The following is a 21,228-nucleotide window of genomic DNA, read 5'->3' on the forward strand; positions in this document are numbered from 1 at the left end:
ACATTGAGGATGAATATGAGTATGATGCATGAAATGTTAAGGCGCACGTGTATGAAAGCATGTATTATGCTGTCGTCGAGCTGTTGTCTATTAATGTAATGTATTGTCCTGTTTCATGTTTTGTGTGGACCCCAGGAACAATAGCTGCTGCTTTAACAGTAGCTAATGGGGATCCTAATAAAATACTATTATTTGATGCAGTTGATGTAAATGTATGTCATTTTCTTCTGGTTCTGAGCTCATTTGGACAAGAGGTTCCATTCCAAGTCTCTCGATATTCCCGTTATTTCGCTCCCCTCCCCTGGTCTAGAATTTGAGAGGCTTGAGGGTGACCACGCCTGCGCACTGAGCACCATACTGCCGAGGTTCATTTTATGGGTATTTGGAAAGGCTGGGTGAGGGAGTGAGCGAAAGGTGGAGAGTGCTAGACTTTAAGGTTCACACTCTTTTTAGGCTGGCGGCTGACCTAAGCGTGCGCCCCCCGACGAGAACGATTTCGACCGTGCGGAGGCTAGTGAAAGCGACTGGAATGAGAGAAGAATAAAGTGAGAGCTGATTTAGGAGTAAAGGAACGACAAGCAGAGACACCGCGGCGGTAGACACCAGCCAGACAACCGTTAGCTACCGACGGAGAGAGAGAGAAAAGGAAAAAATTAAAAGGGGGACGGTTTGACATTTGTGTAAAGCGCACAGAGTAACCAAAGTGTGGAAACCTTAGTACACCGGGTAAGTTAGCCTACTTATCATAACATGAATATAAAGGGCGTGATCTTGCGTGAGAATAACATTGCAAATGCACATGGCTGCTCATAGCTGTCACGTTATTTTCATGCAACATAGCTGGTCACTTGTGAGCATTGTGTGATGATAGCCTAGTAATAAAAAAACATTGTATTGTTGGATAACCCTCCAGCCAATCGTTGTTTCCAGTTTGATAAGCAATATGCTGTTAAATTGGCCCTTGCTCGCTAATAAAGTTTTCGCTACGTATCAGCCCACTACATGTATTTAATCCAAATAACTGGTGGTACGATTTTACGCATAGAAATTGACCCAAATAACTTGGACCGAAACTCAACCTGCAGGTATGCGCGCCGTAGCCTTATCATGCGCATAAGCTTAATAATTATACTCTAGTAGCCAACATTCCAGTTATCAACGTCGCCTATTCAATGTATCAAGATTAAGATATCTCCTTATGTGCTTAATGTAACAATGTAACACACTGAAATGACCACGCGCTAATGCAACAATGTTATAGTGGGCCTCGGCCACTGAGCAGTGTTCCTGCATGCAGCGACGCCGTCACTGACAGCCGGTTAACGTTTTGTGCGCACTAGGCCGCACTCGGCTCCAACGCTGCGGGAGCAAGACACGCGTGCTATAAAAAGGTGGCAGCGACAGTTTTTCTGTCATTAATATGTTAAATTAACATATCCTTATTATTAATAAGTGTGTTTACGTGAGTCTCTTAATCTCAAAGTGTCCTTGTGTGTGTCAAGCGCCGTCGATAAGATGCTACCAGTATAATCAGTGTCGTTTACCAGGCTATGGCTGCAGACCGAATTAAATCATAGTAGATTACTTGGAATGTGGCAATATGGGGCCGGCCATACTTTTGTAGAGCATTATCTTGAATGGACATTACTTTCCACCTTTATCTTTGCCATTATTCTAATAGCAAGTTGACCGTTGTAATATTCTTGAAATTCTAACCGAAAAGCAAGACACACCCGCGCACTGGGCCTTTCGTTGAATCGCGTCCACACTTCCGCCGCCACATAATCACTTACACACACTCAGCAAATAATACACCTGCTTGTTTCCATATTGAATTATTTGAAAATCTTCCTATTTTTGTGTCAGTGGCACAAAAAGAACAAAGGTAAGGCCTATAAATGATTGAGTAAACTGTTATATATGTTTGGCTGACTGGTCAATGTGCCATATCTCTGTTGCTTTATTTAGCTCAGTCTGCTCTTTTTCTCTTTCCTTATGGCACTGAACCAGCTCTTCATGAATTGTGTATTAAATTAATAATGTTGCATTTCTTAAAGTTATTAAGTAAAATATGTAATTACTTCGCTGGTCATTTGGACAGGTGTAAAATTATTATTGAAAATTGGGAGACAGTATAGGCCTACTGCACACTTCATTACACTGTAGGTAATCATTTTTATTTTGCTTACGAATGTGTTTATTGTTAATAATAGGAAGCTTGCAGGAGTACACTCCCTTTGTATACATTTATTCTTTAGCAATGCCTTGTAAACATCTATTGTAGACTTATCAACAAATAGCTCATTTCCAAAGCATAAGCCATAACCAATATGTATTAGAATGGAGTTAGAGGCATGTAGGCCACTTGGAGTCATTGGTCTCTGCCCTGAACTGCCCTCCCACAGGACTCCTCCCCCTATGGCAGGACTCCTCTGCCCCCAACCCCAGGACTCCTCCCCCAACCCCTGAACTCCCATCCCCCTCCCCATGACTTCTACCCCAGGACTCCTCAGTATTTGAGTGATGCCATTACCAGTGATGTCATTACCAGCAGTGTCATTAACCAGTTCTTAGTCCTCGTTAACCTCTCTCCATATCCCCCCTTCCCTCTCCCCGCTGTGACATCATGGGTTCGGGAGCAGGTATGGCAGACGCAGACGTCGACTTCCAGACAGGCGATGCCGGGGCATCCGCCACCTTCCCCCAGCAGTGCTCGGCCCTGCGCAAGAACGGCTTCGTGGTGCTGAAGGGACGACCCTGCAAGATCGTGGAGATGTCCACCTCCAAGACCGGAAAACACGGCCACGCTAAGGTCAGTGGTGCCTGACTGTAACCATTTTTCTAGCTCTGGCTAATAGTGATTATAAAGATGTGCTCCATGCAGACATAATTACATTGATCAGAGTAATGAGAAAGAGTGGCTGTTATCTTGAATTCGGTAAGGCGTTCCTCCAGTCAAAAGAAGAAGACTTTCTCACATTTGCAGCGTTATCCTGAAGTTCACACTATATGTCTTGTCTATGTGCTGTGTGTCTATGTGCTGTTTGTCTATGTGCTGTTTGTCTATGTGCTGTTTGTCTGTGCTGTTTGTCTATGTGCTGTGTGTCTATGTGCTGTGTGTCTGCCAGCTCCATAAACAGTTTTGTGTTTTGTTTTCTTTATGGGCAGGTCCACATGGTTGGTATTGACATCTTCAACGGCAAGAAGTATGAGGATATCTGTCCCTCCACCCACAACATGGACGTCCCCAACATCAAGAGACTGGACTACCAGGTGAAGGGCCAAAGTAGTGAGGAGGACAGAAAGGACGGAGGGAGAGAGGGAGAAGTAGAGAGAAAGAGGTATTGCCAGTTTGAGTGAGATGGCCAGTTACCCAAAACTCACTCTCTAACTGAATGGCCACTTCACTGGTAAAAATCTAATCAAATAATAGATGTCCCTTGATATTCTGATTCCCTATTTCTAATTCCCTGACTCACGCCCCTTCCTCAAATCAAATCCAATTTCATTTCTCACATGCGGCGAATATAACAGGTGTAGACCTGCCCTTGTTGACGCACACTGGAAGATCTGAGGGGATTGATTAGGTGTCAACAGTATCGTGGAAACTCCCTCTAGTCTATTAACAGGCTAAGTGGAGACATCAGCATTTTTCCTGTACCAATCCAGTGGGAAGGTGAGGGAAAGTCCATCAGGGTAGAGGAACGCGTCGTAGCATTTGTGCTGATGTAGAGGAAGGTCGTTATTTAGTAAAACACTAGAATGGAATGCCTTTTGATCAACACCAGCACATGTTCCAAACTTTTTCATGGTCCTTAGAGCTGGATAGGGAACCTCAAGTAGGTAGCTGTTCTTTCTCCTGTGCTCATTTTCATTCTTTTTGGGCTGGGAGACTTTGGCACTGTGGGTTGGGGTGACAGTCGGTTGATTGGAGGGCACAAAAGAGCTGAAATTGGTAGACTGGCAGTGCATTGGCATTCACAAAAGGTGCAGAAACTAAAACAAAGAGCCTATTTCATACATTGTCTCTTATCTTTTCTGTCATCATAACACAACCTTATTCTCATCTCTTCTTATCCTTTCCCTCCCTCCTCACTTCCCCCTGCAGTTGATTGGGATCACGGATGGTTACCTGTCTCTGCTCCAGGACAGTGGTGAGGTGAGAGAGGACCTGAAGATGCCAGAGGGAGACATGGGCAAAGAGATCGAAACCAAGTACGACGCTGGAGAGGAGATCCTGGTCAGTGGTGTTCCCGTTTCCTCTCTTCTTGTTCTTGGTTTTTCTTGTTCTTCTATGATTCTCCCTGGAGAGAAAATTACATTGTTTTTTTTTATTGAACCTTTTGTTAATAACGAGGCAAGTCAGTTAAGAACAAATTCTAATTTACAATGACGGCCTAAACCGGCCAAACCCGGACGACATATGTCCCTTTTTAGCGTTATGGTTTTGTAAGAGTGTTGCATAGCTCTAATCAGGTGTGTAGATAGACATTCTGATTCATGTTTTCCTCTCTTCTTCTGATCCATGTACTCGGTGTGTGTTTGGTGGAAATTACTTACTTAAAGGTCGTTATCAATAAAACGTCACAATAGAATTTGATTTGTCTGCTGGGGGGCAAGGAGACCTCCAGCTCATCATCACCTCTTGAAGAGCATAGTCAGAACTACACATTTCCGATTATTTCACATTTAGCTCTATCATCAGAGTTATACAGCAATCAGTAAAGATCAATTCAGCATCTTTTTTTCAGATATGTGAGGGTAACCAGATCCATTTGGCATGTAGCTAGCTAGCTAGCTAAAGCAAACAACATGTGTCATTTAGCTTGCTTCATCCTGGTAAAGGATGCTTCATCCTGGTAAAGAATTCCTTTCGGGAAAGAGCTTGTCTTCATCCTGGTAAAGGATGGTTCATCCTGGTAAAGAATTCCTTTCGGGAAAGAGCTTGTCTTCATCCTGGTAAAGTTGTCAGTCGGACTACTGTCATCACCACTATAGATGGCAAGCAAATCAAACAATATTTGGATATAGCCATCTAGTTTATCCCCTGAAAGTTTGCTTGTTAACGAGCCATATTGACTTGATATAGTTGAAGTCGGAAGTTTACATACACTTAGGTTGGAGTCATTAAAACTTGTTTTTCAACCACTCCACAAATTTCTTGTTAACAAACTATAGTTTTGGCAAGTCGGTTAGGACATCTACTTTGTGCATGACACAAGTAATTTTTACAACAACTGGTTACAGACAGATTATTTAACTTAAACTCACTCACAATTCCAGTGGGTCAGAAGTTTACATACACTAAGTTTACTGTACCTTTAAACAGCTTGGAAAATTGATAGGCTAATTGACATAATTTGAGTCAATTGGAGGTGTACCTGTGGATGTATTTCAAGGCCTACCTTCAAACTCAATGCCCCTTTGCTTGACATCATGGGAAAATCCAAAGAAATCAGCCAAAACCTCAGAAAAAAATTGTAGACCTCCACAAGTCTGGTTCATCCTTGGGAGCAATTTCCAAACACCTGAAGGTACCACGTTCATCTGTACAAACAATAGTACGCAAGTATAAACACCATGGGACCAAGCAGTCGTCATTCCGCTCAGGAAGGAGACACGTTCTGTCTCCTAGAGATGAACGTACTTCGGTGCGAAAAGTGCAAATCAATCCCAGAACAACGAAGATGCTGGAGGAAACAGGAACAAAAGTATCTATATCCACAGGCTTGCAAGCCGAAGAACACCATCCCAACCGTGAAGCACGAGGGTGCCAGCATCATGTTGTGGGGGTGCTTTGCTGCAGGAGGGACTGGTGCACTTCACAAAATAGATGGCATCATGAGGGAGGAAAATGATGTGCATATATTAAAGCAACATCTCAAGACATTAGTGAGGAAGTTGAAGCTTGGACGCAAATGGACAACGACTGCAAGCATACTTCCAAAGTTGTGGCAAAATTGCTTAAGGACAACAAAGTCAAGGTATTGGAGTGGCCATCACAAAGCCCTGACCTCAATCCTATAGAAAATGTGTGGGCAGAACCGAAAAAGTGTGTGTGAGCAAGGAGGCCTGCGAACCTGACTCAGTTACACCAGCTCTGTCAGGAGGAATGGGCCAAAATTCACCCAACTTATTGTGGGAAGCTTGTGGAATGCTACCCAAAATGTTTGACCCAAGTTAAAAAATGTAAAGGCAATGCTACCAAATTCTAACTGAGTGTATGTAAACTTCTGACCCACTGGGATTGTGATGAAAGAAATAAAAACTGAAATAAATCTTTCTCTCTACTATTATTCTGTCAGTTTACATTCTTAAAATAAAGTGGAGATCCTAACTGACCGAAGACGGAATTTTTACTAGGATTAAATGTCAGGAATTGTGAAAAACTGAGTTGAAATGTATTTGGCTATGTAAACTTCCGACTTCAACTGTATGTTATTAGCTAGCTAGCCAATTTGACGTGGCCCATCAATCAATGTAGTCTGTCTGTCAGCAGCAATCGTGATTAAACACTATTTAAAAACAATGTTGAAAAGGGGATAATGTTTGCTAACTTTGCCAAGTAGGCCTGTGTTGGTTGGAGAAAAAAGTACATTATTTCTACTAACCAACCACTATGTGTAGCCAACTGTAAAAAGTTTATACTAGTAGCTTGCAAAGTAAATATTATCAGCCATCAGTAACGTGACATTGGCAAATGCACCCTTCTGCTGCTTGACAGGCAGACCCCAAAAAGGATGGGAAATGAACCTAAACCACTCGTACTTGTCAGGTAAAGTTCACTTATATCACTCAAATATCCATTTAATGGTGGCCAATTTTGAGAGATATGTTGAGGCTCTACCCTCATGTATCTGAAATGACATGATCAATGGATGTTTACTGATCATGGAAAGCATGCAGTTATGCCTACTTTCTGTAGGTTTATAATTCTGATGATAGAGCTAAATGTGCACAATTGTTTTGCATGGAATAATCTGACATTTGTAGTTCTGACAATGCTCTTCAAGAGGTGATGACATTACAACCAAATAGTTAATATTTCTATAATAATCCCTTGAAACCGGCACTCAGTTGTCAATGGTTTTAGAGAAGCTGCGGGTTTCCAAGCCCCCTGGAAAACAAATCAAACGCTCTGCAATTTATCGTGATGTTTTATTGATAACCCATTACAGCTGCTATTGTCACATTGAACCCGTATACTTCTGGGAATTGAATGTCCCTGTCACAAACTGTTCAAAATATCAGAGCACACACTGGCTTAGCAGAGCAAACAAATGCCCTCACTTCACAGTTAACAATGAGTATTGGCAGCACTAGAGATACATGGAATTCATCAGTAAGACTGTACCATACTCCCAGCAGCTCTCTGCATTCCCAAGTCAACCAGCTGTAAAAGTTAAAGTGTTATGGTTTGGGGGGTTACAGTTACTTCAAGTCTCAGGGAAGGGGATGATGTCACAGCCTAAGATGGCCACACCTAGTTTACTTCCACTACACCTGCAAAGTTGTTGTTCTTCTTATAATAATAATCATTTTAAAATCATTTTTGTTTGTTTCCCAGATCACTGTTCTGTCTGCAATGAATGAGGAGGCTGCAGTTGCCATCAAGGCCATGGCTAAATAAGACACTACAGGTAAACACAGACGCTTTCTGTATCCCAACCGACCTACCTGTCACCCCTCACCTCAGTCGTACACACACTGCCTGTGACAAAAGTGGCTGGACATGTGTGGAATGTGTGTGTCATGCCATGCAATTTATTTGTATGTTTATTTATCAGCCAAGGCTAGGTACACTCTTTACTTTGCCTAACAACATCCTGAAACGCTTTGGCTGCCACACAGGCTACTTTATTAATTAATTTACTAGGCTGTGTAGTCTTTATGCTGACTACAGCATATGTCTGTTTTGAAAAACATGGGGAAATAACTGGACTGTATACTGAGGATGTCTTACATGTTAATTCAATCTCTGAAGGGTACTTGTGAAGCAATATGTTACAGCAATGGACTTTTCTACCCCTTATGCACTTACTACTTACTTGTTATTATTCATTTACGGTATTTATGTACAAGCACAATGTGTGTATATGTGTGTATATATATATATATATATATATATATATATATATATATATATATATATATATATATATATATATATATATATATACATATATCTTGTATAAAGAGTTGTTTTTATATAGCTTCCCATGCTTGGTGTATTTGTGTGAGTGTAATGGTGTATTTCAGTGGTTTTCTAACTTTTTCAGTGGTGACACAATTTTTTTCCCCAAGAATTTCTCGCAACCCCGGCCCAAATCTACTGACACAGCCTTAAAATCAGTTAAATTGTTTTACATAAACAAATAACCTTAAATTCATTGCATTCGTCTCTAATCAAAATGAAAAGAAACCAATAAATACATTTAGTCCATAAAATTGTATTTTTCTAATGATCTTTCTCAAAAGGTTTGTATATTGTCCCATGCAATAATCAGTACTCTTAAAGGGATACTTCGGGATTTTGGCAATGAGGCCTGTTATCTACTTTCCCAGAGTCAGATGAACCTGTGTTTACCAGTTTTATGTCTATGCGTGCAATTGCTAACTAGCGTTAGCGCAATGACGAAGTGTATGGGTATCTGCTAGCATGCTAGCAGGTACCCATAGACTCAGATACCCATAGACTTCCAGTAATTGTGCTGATACTAGTTATCATTAGCTCGCTAAACTACCTCTAACTTCCTACATAATGTGCATCGACATAAAAATGGTATCCACAAGTTCATCTGACTCTAGGGAAGTAGATAAAGGGCCTCATTGCCAAAATCCTGAAGTCTCCCTTTAATTTGAAAAATGAAGAGTACCGACCCCACTGAAGTTCTGCCGCGACCCCAACTTTGAATACCACTGGATATGAAATGTGAGGTCAAGGTTGTTGAATGTGCTGTTGGTTACTGTATTTTGATGTGTGAACGGATCTTTGTGTTTGGAGTGTGTACTGTACCTCAAAGAACTTGTGAACTGTTTTGTATTGCTGCACACTCAATTACACTGTCCGCTTTTTTTCTTTCTTCCTCATTCACTTCTTCTTGCTCTTTTCCCCTTTTTCTCGTTTTCTACCTATCCTACCCCTGTACTTTCCTTGTCCTCCCCACTCTCTTTCAGGGGTTAACAAGATGCACTGGATCTGAAAAAGGAGGGAATACGGCCATGTCAATGCTATTCTCTCTTCTTCTTTCTTTTTTTCTTTTTCGTCAACTCTCTCCCTCTGTACTTTCTCACCCTTCTCTGGGTAAAATTGGAAACTTATTTCAATAAATAATTGGAAATTGCAAACAGTCAAAACATTCTCTCTATATATATATATACACACACACACACACACACACACACACACACACACACACACACACACACAGCATACAAGTCAGCACCAGTACACACACACACACAGCATACAAGTCAGCACCAGTACACACACACACACACACACACACAAGTCAGCACCAGTACACACACACACACACACACACACACACGTCAGCACCAGTACTCACACACACACACACGTCAGCACCAGTACACACACACACAGCATACAAGTCAGTACACACACAGCATACAAGTCAGCACCAGTACACACACACACAGCATACAAGTCAGCACCAGTACACAAACACACAGCATACAAGTCAGTACACACAGCATACAAGTCAGCACCAGTACACACACACACACACACACACACACACACACACACACACACACACACACACACACACAATACAAGTCAGCACCAGTACAGACTAACGGAGAGAGAGGAAATGGAGAAAGAAGTGCTCTCAGAAACATGCCGCCTGTACGGGCGTAGGTAGCTACTGCACCTACAGTCAGGGGAGGGCTGGTGGAAATGTCTCAAATGTCTTTTTTGTAAATTCTCTCCTGATTGATCAAGGGCTTCTTCAACTCTAGATTTATGATGAGTGATGCTGTTCTGTTTAGGAGCTCATTCAGCGGGAGCGCTGTGCTCGTAATGTTGCAATAGAAATATAGAACTGGCACCATTTTCAATGTAACAATGGAGACTTGTCAGGTCTATACATTACTATATGATTTTCAGAGTGATCCGCCCTTCTGAATGAGCCCCATATGTCCTATTCAATATTGTGTGTATCGTATATCACCTAAACTTGTCTGTTATAAGATGCCAGGATCAGACCTTTCAGAGTAGCATTTGGGAGAAAGGAAACTCGCATGCCAATTCCAGTGTTTAATTTCAGTCTTTCACAAGTATCTGATTGAGACCACGTACAGGACCTTTCAGCAAAGAACTTAGGAACCACAATCAGCCCCTTATCTTCCATTTCCCTCGACACCTAGGCAAAGACCCTTAGAGACTGCCAACAGAGCAGGTAGCTAGCTAGTAGACACACTGGGTCACCTATAGGGAGAGGCACCAAGTATTTGACCCATTATTACTTTGTACAAACTCATGAGAAAGTTATGGCATGTTTTTTGCTTTATTGTATTCACAAAGAAGTCCAAACTGTGCGGGACCTCTCACGCCCCAAACAAAATTAAAGACAAATTGTCAAATTGTGATATTTTTTTTTATTTGTTTTGAGGACAGTTTGAGGTAATACATCCAAACACACAATAAAAAAAGGAGAAAGTAAAACACTATACAGTTTCTGGAGAGAAGTTTCCTAGAACATTTAGGCCACTAAAACTAAAGTAATACAGCAGTAATAAAATGAACTATACAATAAATATTAAAGTCAAGCCTGTGGGTTTGGGCTTTACAATCAACCATCATAATCCAAGTTGACTATGCCATAATTCCAGTCTTCACGAATCTTGAGTGAGCCAATGAAATCTGAACGATAAGAACTCCCAGGGGAGATAGTTTAGGCAGGTAACCGTGGTTACTTGCTGTGGTGATAGAACCTCTGTGAACTCTGGGCATGAGGGAGGAAGGCATGGCGGGGAGCCGTTTGGGGAGAGCTCTGGAAAGGTGCCTGGTGGACGAAACGTCAATTAAATGTTACTAAGCAATAGTTAAGAACTTTAAGACAAACCATCCATATTTCAAATGACCAAGTCATAATTGAAATAGAATTTCAGGTGATATATTAAAAAAAATGTATGCGTTCACTATAAAGATTAATTCATATTCAAGATTCACACTGGTTTTACTCTGACTTTAGCTATGAGAGCTTGGACAAATTGTACAAAACAAAAATACAATCACTTTTCAATCTATACTACAACAATGAGCAAAGCAATCCACTTTAAAAAAAAAAAAAAAATTCAGATGCACCGATATTTCTGATGGGGTGGTGGGTCAACAGTGGGCAGTAACAGTGAGAGGTGGGGAGGGGTGGCTGAGAGGTACCTTTGGAGTGGGGATCTGGACAGCCAAGGAGGGGGTGGGCAGCAGGCCAGCAACAGATGCATGGAGGGCTTGGGGGTGCATGGGTCTCATAGCACCCTAAAACAACAGGAGTTTAGAGAAACACAAGGAAAGGACAAGAGGTACAGTTGAAGTCGAAAGTTTACATACACCTTAGCCAAATACATCTAAACTCAGTTTTTCACAATTCCTGACATTTAATCCTAGTAAAAATTCCCTGTCTTAGGTCAGTTAGGATCACAACTTTATTTTAAGAATGTGAAATGTCAGAATAATAGTTGAAATAATTATTTATTTCAGCTTTTATTTATTTCATCACATTTCCAGTGGGTCAGATGTTTACATACACTCAATTAGTATTTGGTAGCATTGCCTTTAAATTGTTTAACTTGGGTCAAACGTTTTGGGTAGCCTTCCACAAGCTTCTCACAATAAGTTGGGTGAATTTTGGCCCATTCCTCCTGACAGAGCTGGTGTAAATGAGTCAGGTTTGTAGGCCTCCTTGCTCGCACACACTTTTTCAGTTCTGCCCACACATTTTCTATAGGATTGAGGTCAGGGCTTTGTGGTCAGGGCTTTGTGATGGCCATTCCAAAACCTTGACTTTGTTGTCCTTAAGCCATTTTGCCACAACTTTGGAAGTATGCTTGGGGGTCATTGTCCATTTGGAAGACCCATTTGCGACCAAGTTTTAACTTCCTGACTGATGCCTTGAGATGTTGCTTCAATATATCCACGTAATTTTCCATCCTCATGATGCCATCTATTTTGTGAAGTGCACCAGTCCCTCCTGCAGCAAAGCACCCCCACAACATGATGCTGCCACCCCCGTGCTTCACGGTTGGGATGGTGTTCTTCGGCTTGCAAGCCTCCCCCTTTTTCCTCCAAACATAATGATGGTCATTATGGCCAAACAGTTATATTTTTATTTCATCAGACCAGAGGACATTTCTCCAAAAAGTACAATCTTTGTCCCCATGTGCAGTTGCAAAGCGTAGTCTGGCTTTTTTTAATGGCGGTTTTGGAGCAGTGGCTTCTTCCTTGCTGATCGGCCTTTCAGGTTATGTCAATATAGGACTCGTTTTACTGTGTATATAGATACCTTTGTACCTGTTTCCACCAGCATATTCACAAGGTCCTTTGCTGTTGTTCTGGGATTGATTTGCACTTTTCGCACCAAAGTACGTTCATCTCTAGGAGACAGAACGCGTCTCCTTCCTGAGCGGAATGACGGCTGCGTGATCCCATGGTGTTTATACTTGCGTACTATTGTTTGTACAGATGAACGTGGTACCTTCAGGCGTTTGGAAATTGCTCCCAAGGATGAACCAGACATGTGGAGGTCTACAATTCTTTTTCTGGGGTCTTGGCTGATTTCTTTTGATTTTCCCATAATGTCAAACAAAGAGGCACTAAGTTTGAAGGTAGGCCTTAAAATACATCCACAGGTACACCTCCAATTTACTCAAATTATGTCAATTAGCCTATCAGAAGCTTCTAAATCCATGACATAATTTTCTGGAATTTTCCAAGCTGTTTAAAGGCACTGTCAACTTAGTGTATGAAAACTTCTGACCCACTGGAATTGTGATACAGTGAATTATAAGTTAAATAATCTGTCTGTAAACAATTGTTGGAAAAATTACTTGTGTCATGCACAAAGTAGATGTCCTAACTGACTTGCCAAAACTATAGTTTGTTAACAAGAAATTTGTGGCGTGGTGGAAAAACAAGTTAATGACTCCAACCTAAGTATGTAAACTTCCGACTTCAACTGTATCAAGGAGTATCAAGGACAACTCAGACTTGAATTTGTGCAATATGCACTTTAATTAAAACAGATTCACAACTAGGTTTAGTGGTTGAATAGAAAACTTAACCTTATAATGTGCACGTCTTGAAAGAGCATCTTCCTCCCCATCTGTCTGACCAATGGTCTTACCCCGTCAGTGAAGCCAGACTGTTGGTTGGCATGTTCCAACTGCTTCTGAAGGGGTATTCCAGCACCAGGGATGAATCCCTGCTGGGAGGTGAAGTGACTGTGAACAGCGTAGCCAGGCTGTTGATGAGGAAGGTACTGCATGGCCTGGAACGCAGACGCACCTGGACCGGAGACAGACAGCAAGAGTCAGACTGTGGAAACTAATACTGTCAGGATGCTCTCGTGATTAGCAATTTTAATTACTACATAGTCCACAATGGCATTTCCTGTCGGAGGCATTCATATTCAGCTTGCACACACATGCTACCTCTGATCTGGGAGCTAGTGGCGAAGCTGACAGGTACAGAGGGGCCGGGGGCGTAGCTGGAGGGGTGCTGCGTCTGGGCCACGCCGTAGCTCTCGTGGACCGACTGACTGCCACCGAACTGGCCGTGCTCCGCCGGGCCCGCACTGAATCCAGGCTGGCTCTGGTAGTGGCGGCCCTGTGGAGCGAGGAGAGTGAAACGGTCACTCTATAAGCAGTCACACAGAGCATGGGTTATGTGTCTGTTGTTGACATCACTGACATTTACCATGTTTCAGTGGGTGGTGTTTGTAACTAGAGTTAAGGATTTGATTCCAGCTTGGTCCGAATGCTGTTGCCTGGAACTCACTTTATTGACACTATTGATGCCAAGATATACAATTGAAGTCAGAAGTTTACATACACCTTAGCCAAATACATTTAAACTCAGTTTTTCACAATTCCTGACATTTAATCCTAGTAAAAATTCCCTGTCTTCGGTCAGTGAGGATCACCACTTTAAATTAAGAATGTGAAATGTCAGAATAATAGTAGAGAGAATGATTTATTTCATCTTTTATTTCTTTCATCACATTCCCAGTGGGTCAGAAATTTACATCCACTCAATTAGTATTTGGTAGCATTGCCTTTAAATTGTTTAACTTGAGTCAAACGTTTCGGGTAGCCTTCCACAAGCTTCCCACAATAAGTTGGGTGAATTTTGGCCCATTCCTCCTGACAGAGCTGGTGGAACTAAGTCGGGTTTGTAGGCTTCCTTGCTCGCACATGCCTTTTCAGTTCTGCCCACAAATGTTCTATAGGATTGAGGTCAAGGCTTTGTGGTGGCCACTCCAATACCTTGACTTTGTTGTCCTTAAGCCATTTTGCCACAACTTTGGAAGTATGCTTGGGGTCAATGTCCATTTGGAAGACCCATTTGCAACCCTGCTTTAACTTCCTGACTGATGTCTTGAGATGTTGCTTCAATATATCCACATCATTTTCCATCCTCATGATGCCATCTATTTTGTGAAGTGCACCAGTCCCTCCTGCAGCAAAGCACCCCCACACAATTATAAGTTAAATAATCTGTCTGTAAACAATTGTTGGAAAAATTACTTGTATCCTGCACAAAGTAGATGTCCTAACCGACTTAACAAAACTATAGTTTGTTAACAAGAAATTTGTGAAGTGGTTGAAAAACGAGTTTTAATGACTCCAACCTAAGTGTATGTAAACTTCTGACATCAACTATAATTGAAGTTTGCTTGATAAAAAGATGGCCATTACAATAGCGACATCTAGTGGTTCGATGAGACATTACACATGCAGAGTGCCACCCAGTTGCGACTCACCGGGATGACAGGTGTTGGAAACAACTGCTTACTGCGCTCCGACATGAGAGCCCCGGACCTGTTGTGACTGACTGGACTGCCTGATAGAGGTTAGAGAGAACAAAAAAAGTGATGAGGGAGTATGGTGTAGTGACCGGTGGGAACCTCAGAAGTCATTTGTGGATAGACTAATTGTGGGCCAGTGCCACATATATTGAATTCATGTGTTCAAAGTAAACAGCTTGTGATAAATGCGTCCGGAAAATGACCACGTTATTTTGATGTTCATTTAATGTAATTACTTAGGAGATGACAGTCATGAACACGTGTATAGCTTACCTTGGATGTTGAGGAGATGCTGTCCTGTGTGCATGGTTAGACTGGACTGGTAGCTGGCTGACGTCAGTGTTGTGATGTCACTGCAGGAGAGGTAAAAACAGGTGAGATATCTGACAGGAGATTTCTAACAATCTGCAAATCCTTTATATATGGCCTTATTACAATCTCATTCCTACTCCAAACTGGGACGGTTGCATTTCAATAATATAATGTGGCTTACTGACCTTATTTTATCAAGCTACACTAACATTAAGGAAGCTTGACTATTGAGATGCACCTGAGGAGTCAGAGGCTCCCTTCCTCTCACCTCTGCTCCTTCCTGCGCCTCTTCTCCTCCTCGTGCAGGACCTTCTTCAGCTGGAGGAAGAGCTGATGCTTCTCCTCCTGCAGTCCCTGCAGCTTCTCCCCCATCTTCATCACCTGTGAGGAGGAAAAGGGAATGTAAGAGAGGGTTAAGGTGAGAAAGCCCATCCTCTGAAGTTCGTTATGTCCCATCTTTTTGTAATGACTTTCTCTGACCTGTTCTTTCGTCTCTTCCAGTGACATCCTCTCCTCTATCTCTTTTGTTCTCTTTCGCTCTTCTTCCTCTTTCATCTTCTGCTCCATCATCTTGTCCACCTCTTCCTCCTCTAAGATTTGGAAGAAAAGAGACACCAATTACAACAACATAATTGTGGGAAAAAAAATCTGGCTTTTTGGTTATGGTTGGGAAGAAATGCAGTTGTCAACCCAAGCCAGGCTTGTGATATCTCACCCTGTCTTTTGCGGTCTCTTTCTCTCATAATGTGTTTGTGGAGGGCTCTGGCCATGGCGTTGGACAGCTTCGGTCTGTCCTGCAGAGCAGGCATGGTGACAGGAAGTGGAGGGGCCAGCTGCATGCAGCAGAATCAATTGAGAAAATATGGTTAGTAAATACAGTTACAGGCAGCAACAGCAAACGGTGACAATAATTGCTAGGAACTGACACGTGTTTTTTTAATATTTACTATGTTGTTAATAGAAATAATAAATTGCATGCATTCACCCCCACCTAGCTAACGTTGCATTGCATCTGATCTGGCTATGCTAGCAGCTAGCTAACGTTACATTGTTAATGTTAGATCGATGAAGGGCCAGCAGGTGCGAAGTTGTAAACAGAGAACTTACTTTCGTTGCTTTGCGAGTTTTCCAAGATGAAAACTTTTGTCTCCGCTTGGTGTGTGTTTTTTGGTGTGGATTATAAAGGGGAACATTTGTTATGCTATGGAAAACTGTAACTTTGGTTCTATATTATGAATTTCGCTTTCATAAATTAGTTTTTTTTCGAACTGATAGACTTCCGGTGTGAAAGGACGCTTCCTGTTTTGACGTCTGTGGAGCCCTGGGAGTTGGGGTTTCTATTCAGTACTTCTCAGAGGATCTTGAGAGTAAAGTAAAGAAATGACTCAAGTAAAAGTGAAAGTCAGCCAGTAAAATACTACTTGAGTAAAAGTCAAAGTATTTGGTTTTAAATATAAAAGTTGTCAAAAAATATAAATACTAAAGCAAAGTACAGATACCACAAAAAACGTTGTTTGCAGAAAACACATGAACTTGATTGCAAATTTGGGAACTTTTATTTCGTTATTTTATCTTCATCAAAACCTATACTCTTCATCAGGGCTTTAATATCTCCCAGTCCCTCCCACTGCACAGAAAAAACCTCACACTGCTTTGAGTATCTAGGGCAGGCACACAGAACATGGTTCAACAGCACACTGATAAGATGGAGCGGTGTGCACGTATGACACCTATAATGTAAAGACTGTGAAAAGAAATGGCGCTTGTATGTTTCATATGCAGACAGATTACACAACTGACAGTCATCAAGTAAGCCTACAGTATATTTTATTTGGGCCCCCAGCAAATCAGCTCCAGGTGATTTTTATTTTGGATATCTGTTCCAATGTATTCCGATGCATAATAGAGATATATGTGATTGTATGCAAGGTTTGAAATTATGTTTAAGTCAAATATATCTGTTTGGGTAAATTTGCAGTCAACAAATTATTTATAATTATGTTCTGGCTTCCTTACCATCCACTCAAGTAAAAATATTATCCCACGGCTGAATCGAGTTGATGATCCCTGGTATAGAGGATTTAGACTCTAATGGTGGATAACCCTTTAAAGTAATTTATTTTAATAATGTATATACAGGTTGTTCATAGTACTATTTCCTTTCATAATGCATCATTTCCTTTCCTTCAAGGGGCTCCCCAGCCACAGTTCATTCCTCACAGGCAAGTTCTTCCACACTGATCTAGACAAACCATTTCTGTATGGACCTCGCTTTTTGCACAGGTGCATTGTCATGCTGAAAGAGCAAAGGGCCTTCCCCAAACTGTTGCCACAAAGTTGGAAGCACAGAATCGTCTATAATGTCATTGTATGCTGTAGCATTAAGATTTCCCTTTACTGGAACTAAGGGGCCTAGTCCGAACCATGAAAAACAGCCCCAGACCATTATTCCCTTACAGTTGGCATTATGCATTGGGACAGATAGCATTTTCCTATCATCCACCAAACCCAGATTTGTCTGTCAGACTGCCAGATGGTGATGCGTGATTTATCACTCCAGAGAACACGTTTCCACTGCTCCAGAGTCCAATTGAACATATATATGTTTTTATTTAACCTTTATTTAACTAGGCAAGTCAGTTAAGAACAAATTCTTATTTACAATGACGGCCTACACCGGCCAAACCCGGACGACGCTGGGACAATTGTGGGCCGCCCTATGGGACTCCCAATCATGGCCGGCTGTGATACAGCCTGGATTCGAACCAGGGTGTCTGTAGTGACGCCTCTAGCACTGAGATGCCATGCCTTAGACTGCTGCGCCACTCGGGAGCACCAATGGCGGCGAGCTTTACACCACTCTAGCCGACGTTTGGCATTGCGCATTGTAATCTTAGGCTGACAAACAGTTCTTGTGCTGACTGCTTCCAAAGGCAGTTTGGAACTCGGTAATGAGTGTTGTAACAACGATTGTTATGTGCTACAGAAAGGTGGCATCCTATGACGGTGCCACATTGAAAGTCATTGAGCTCTTCAGTACGGACCATTCTATTGACAATGTTTGTCTATGGAGATTGCATGGCTGTGTGCTCGATTTTATACACCTGTCAGAAACGGGTGTGGCTGAAATAGCCAAATCCACTAATTTGATGGGGTGTCCAAATACTTTTGAATATACAGTACCAGTCAAAAGTTTGGACACACCTACTCATTCAAGAGTTTTTCTTTATTTTTACTAAACTCAGCAAAAAAAGAAATGTCCTCTCACTGTCAACTGCGTTAATTTTCAGCAAACTTAACGTGTAAATATTTGTATGAACATAAGATTCAACAACTGAACAAGTTCTACAGACATGTGACTAACAGATATGGAATAGTGTGTCCCTGAACAAAATCAAAAGTAACAGTCAGTATCTGGTGTGGCCACCAGCTGCATTAAGTACTGCAGTGCATCTCCTCCTCATGGACTGCACCTGATTTACCAGCTCTTGCTGTGAGATGTTACCCCACTCTTCCACCAAGGCACCTGCAAGTTCCCAGACATTTCTGGGGAGAATGGACCTAGCCCTCACCCTCCGATCCAACAGGTCCCAGACGTGCTCAGTGGGATTGAGATCCGGGCTCTTCGCTGGCCATGGCAGAACACTGACATTCCAGTCATGCAGGAAATCACGCACAGAACGAGCAGTATGGCTGGTGGCATTGTCATGCTGGAGGGTCATGTCAGGAAGGGTACCACATGAGGGAGGAGGATGGCTTCTCTGTAACGCACAGCGTTGAGATTGCCTGCAATGACAGGCTCAGTCCGATGATCCTGTGACACACCGCCCCAGACCATGATGGACCCTCCACCTCCAAATCGATCCTGATCCAGAGTACAGGCCTCGGTGTAACACTCATTCCTTCGACGATAAATGCAAATCCGACCATGACCCCTGGTGAGACAAAACCGCGACTCGTCAATGAAGAGCACTTTTTGCCAGTTGTGTCTGGTCCAGTGACGGTGGGTTTGTGCCCATAGGCGACGTTGTTGCCGGTGATGTCTGGTGAGGACCTGCCTTACAACAGGCCTACAAGCCCTCAGTACAGCCTCTCTCAGCCTATTGCAGACAGTCTGAGCACTGATGGAGGGATTGTCCGTTCCTGGTGTAACTCGGGCAGTTGTTGTTGCCATCCTGTACCTGTCCTGCAGGTGTGATGTTCGGATGTACCAATCCTGTGCAGGTGTTGTTACACGTGGTCTGCCACTGTGAGGACGATCAGCTGTCTGTTCTGTCTCCCTGTAGCGCTGTCTTAGCCATCTCAAAGTACAGACATTGCAATTTATTGCCCTGGTCACATCTGTAATCCTCATGCCTCCTTGCAGCATGCCTAAGGCACATTCACACAGATGAGCAGGGACCCTGGGCATCTTTCTTTTGGTGTTTTTCAGAGTCAGTAGAAAGGCCTCTTTAGTGTCCTAAGTTTTCATAACTGTGACATTAATTGCCTACCGTCTGTAAGCTGTTAGTGTCTTAACGACCATTCCCCAGGTGCATGTTCATTAATTGTTTATGGTTCATTGAACAAGCATGGGAAACAGTGTTTAAACCCTTTACAATGAAGATCTGTGAAGTTATTTGGATTTTTACAAGTTATTTTTGAAAGACAGGGTCCTGAAAAATGCACGTTTCTTTTTTTGCTGAGTTTATTTTCTACATTGTAGAAAATAGTGAGGACATCAAAACTACAATGAAATAACACATATGGATTCATGTAGGGTGGCAGGTAGCCTATTGGTTATAGTGTTGGGCCAGTAACCGAAAGATTGCTGGATCGAATCCCCGAGCTGATGAGGTCTGTCGTTCTGCCCCTGAACACTGTTCCCCGGTAGGCCATCATTGTAAATAAGAACTTGTTCTCAACTAACTTGCGTAGTTAAATAAAAGGTTAAATAAAAAATGAAAATGTAATCAAAAAAGTGTTAAACAAATCAAAATATATTTTATATTTGTGATTCTTCAAAGTAGCCACCCTTTGCCTTGATGACAGCTTTGCACACTCTTGGCATTCTCTCAACCAGCTTCATGTGGTAGTCACCTGGAATGCATTTATATTAACAGGTGTGTCTTGTTAACAGTTCATTTGTGAAATGTTTTTCCTTCTTAATGCATTTGAGCCAATCAGTTGTGTTGTGACAAGGTAGGGATTGTATACAGAAGATAACCCTATTTGGTAAAAGACCAAGTCCATATTATGGCAAGAACAGCTCAAATAAGCAAAGAGAAATGACAGTCCATTAGTAAGACATGAAGGTCAGTCAATCCGGAAAATTTCAATAACTTTAAAAGTTTCTTCAAGTGCAGTCGCAAAAACCATCAAGCGCTATGATGAAACTGTCTCTCATGAGGACTGCCACAGGAAAGGAAGACCCAGAACTACCTCTGCTGCAGAGGCTAAGTTCGACCCACATTATTAACGTAGCTGATAACGGAGCAGGGAGGCGTGATGAATGTGTGTGTGTGTGTGTGTTAGTGTACCAAATGCTGCCCGCAGCCAGTGACTGACTTCTCCGTCACAATTAGTTTCCAGCCACAGAAATTGCAGCCCAAATAAATGCTTCACAGTGTTCAAGTAACAGACACTTCTCAACATCAACTGTTCAGAGACTGCATCAATCAGGCAATCATGTGATCAGAATTTCGGGGAAAAAAAACACTACAAAAAAACACCATTAAGAAGACTTCACTTGGGCGGAGAAACACAAACAATGGACATTAGACTGGTGGAAATCTGTCCTTTGGTCTGATGAGTCAAAATTTGATTTCAACTACTGTCTTTGTGAAATGCAGACTAGGTGAACGAATGTTCTCTGCATGTGTGGTTC

At 42.1% G+C, this 21,228-nt stretch overlaps 2 protein-coding genes across 5 annotated transcripts; one reads left to right on the forward strand and one right to left on the reverse strand.

Annotated features, from left to right (window-relative positions):
- Window positions 1-332: 332 nt before the first annotated feature.
- On the forward strand, window positions 333-9,357 carry LOC106608670 (eukaryotic translation initiation factor 5A-1). Its single transcript, XM_014206764.2, has 6 exons — window positions 333-726; window positions 2,643-2,812; window positions 3,169-3,273; window positions 4,109-4,240; window positions 7,568-7,640; window positions 9,178-9,357. Exons 2-5 carry the CDS (start codon window positions 2,645-2,647, stop codon window positions 7,628-7,630), a joined length of 468 nt encoding a protein of 155 aa, XP_014062239.1. The 5' UTR covers window positions 333-726; window positions 2,643-2,644; the 3' UTR covers window positions 7,631-7,640; window positions 9,178-9,357.
- Window positions 9,358-10,600: 1,243 nt separating this feature from the next.
- LOC106608669 (G protein pathway suppressor 2) lies at window positions 10,601-16,695 on the reverse strand. 4 transcript variants are annotated; one of them, XR_006770569.1, is made up of 10 exons: window positions 16,470-16,695; window positions 16,078-16,195; window positions 15,843-15,952; window positions 15,631-15,743; window positions 15,324-15,403; window positions 15,006-15,085; window positions 13,675-13,879; window positions 13,306-13,528; window positions 11,408-11,503; window positions 10,601-11,030 (listed from the first exon to the last, which is right to left on the reverse strand). XR_006770569.1 is itself a non-coding variant. In XM_014206762.2 (10 exons), exons 2-10 carry the CDS (start codon window positions 16,169-16,171, stop codon window positions 10,938-10,940), a joined length of 1,002 nt encoding a protein of 333 aa, XP_014062237.2. In that variant the 5' UTR covers window positions 16,172-16,195; window positions 16,470-16,695; the 3' UTR covers window positions 10,601-10,937. The 4 variants fall into 4 exon arrangements, 3 of the variants coding, with proteins under 3 accessions (XP_014062237.2, XP_014062236.2, XP_045577542.1); XM_014206762.2 differs by having other exon boundaries at window positions 13,368-13,528; window positions 13,675-13,849; XM_014206761.2 differs by having other exon boundaries at window positions 13,368-13,528.
- Between the last annotated feature and the right edge of the window lie 4,533 nt (window positions 16,696-21,228).

This window comes from Salmo salar, chromosome ssa07 (assembly GCF_905237065.1).
Source record: "Salmo salar chromosome ssa07, Ssal_v3.1, whole genome shotgun sequence".
NCBI lineage: Eukaryota > Metazoa > Chordata > Actinopteri > Salmoniformes > Salmonidae > Salmo > Salmo salar.

What these genes read in the sequence shown, in the direction of transcription:
- LOC106608670 (XM_014206764.2), top strand. Translation starts at nt 2,645, where the DNA reads ATGGCAGACGCAGACGTCGACTTCCAGACAGGCGATGCCGGGGCATCC. An exon ending in GAAAACACGGCCACGCTAAG is followed by an intron (nt 2,813 to 3,168) that starts GTCAGTGGTGCC and finishes CTTTATGGGCAG; the next exon opens with GTCCACATGGTTGGTATTGA. An exon ending in TCAAGAGACTGGACTACCAG is followed by an intron (nt 3,274 to 4,108) that starts GTGAAGGGCCAA and finishes TTCCCCCTGCAG; the next exon opens with TTGATTGGGATCACGGATGG.
- LOC106608669 (XM_014206761.2), bottom strand. Translation starts at nt 16,171, where the DNA reads ATGCCTGCTCTGCAGGACAGACCGAAGCTGTCCAACGCCATGGCCAGA. An exon ending in GCATCTCCTCAACATCCAAG is followed by an intron (nt 15,086 to 15,323) that starts GTAAGCTATACA and finishes AACCTCTATCAG; the next exon opens with GCAGTCCAGTCAGTCACAAC. An exon ending in TCCAGATCCCCACTCCAAAG is followed by an intron (nt 11,031 to 11,407) that starts GTACCTCTCAGC and finishes TTCGTCCACCAG; the next exon opens with GCACCTTTCCAGAGCTCTCC.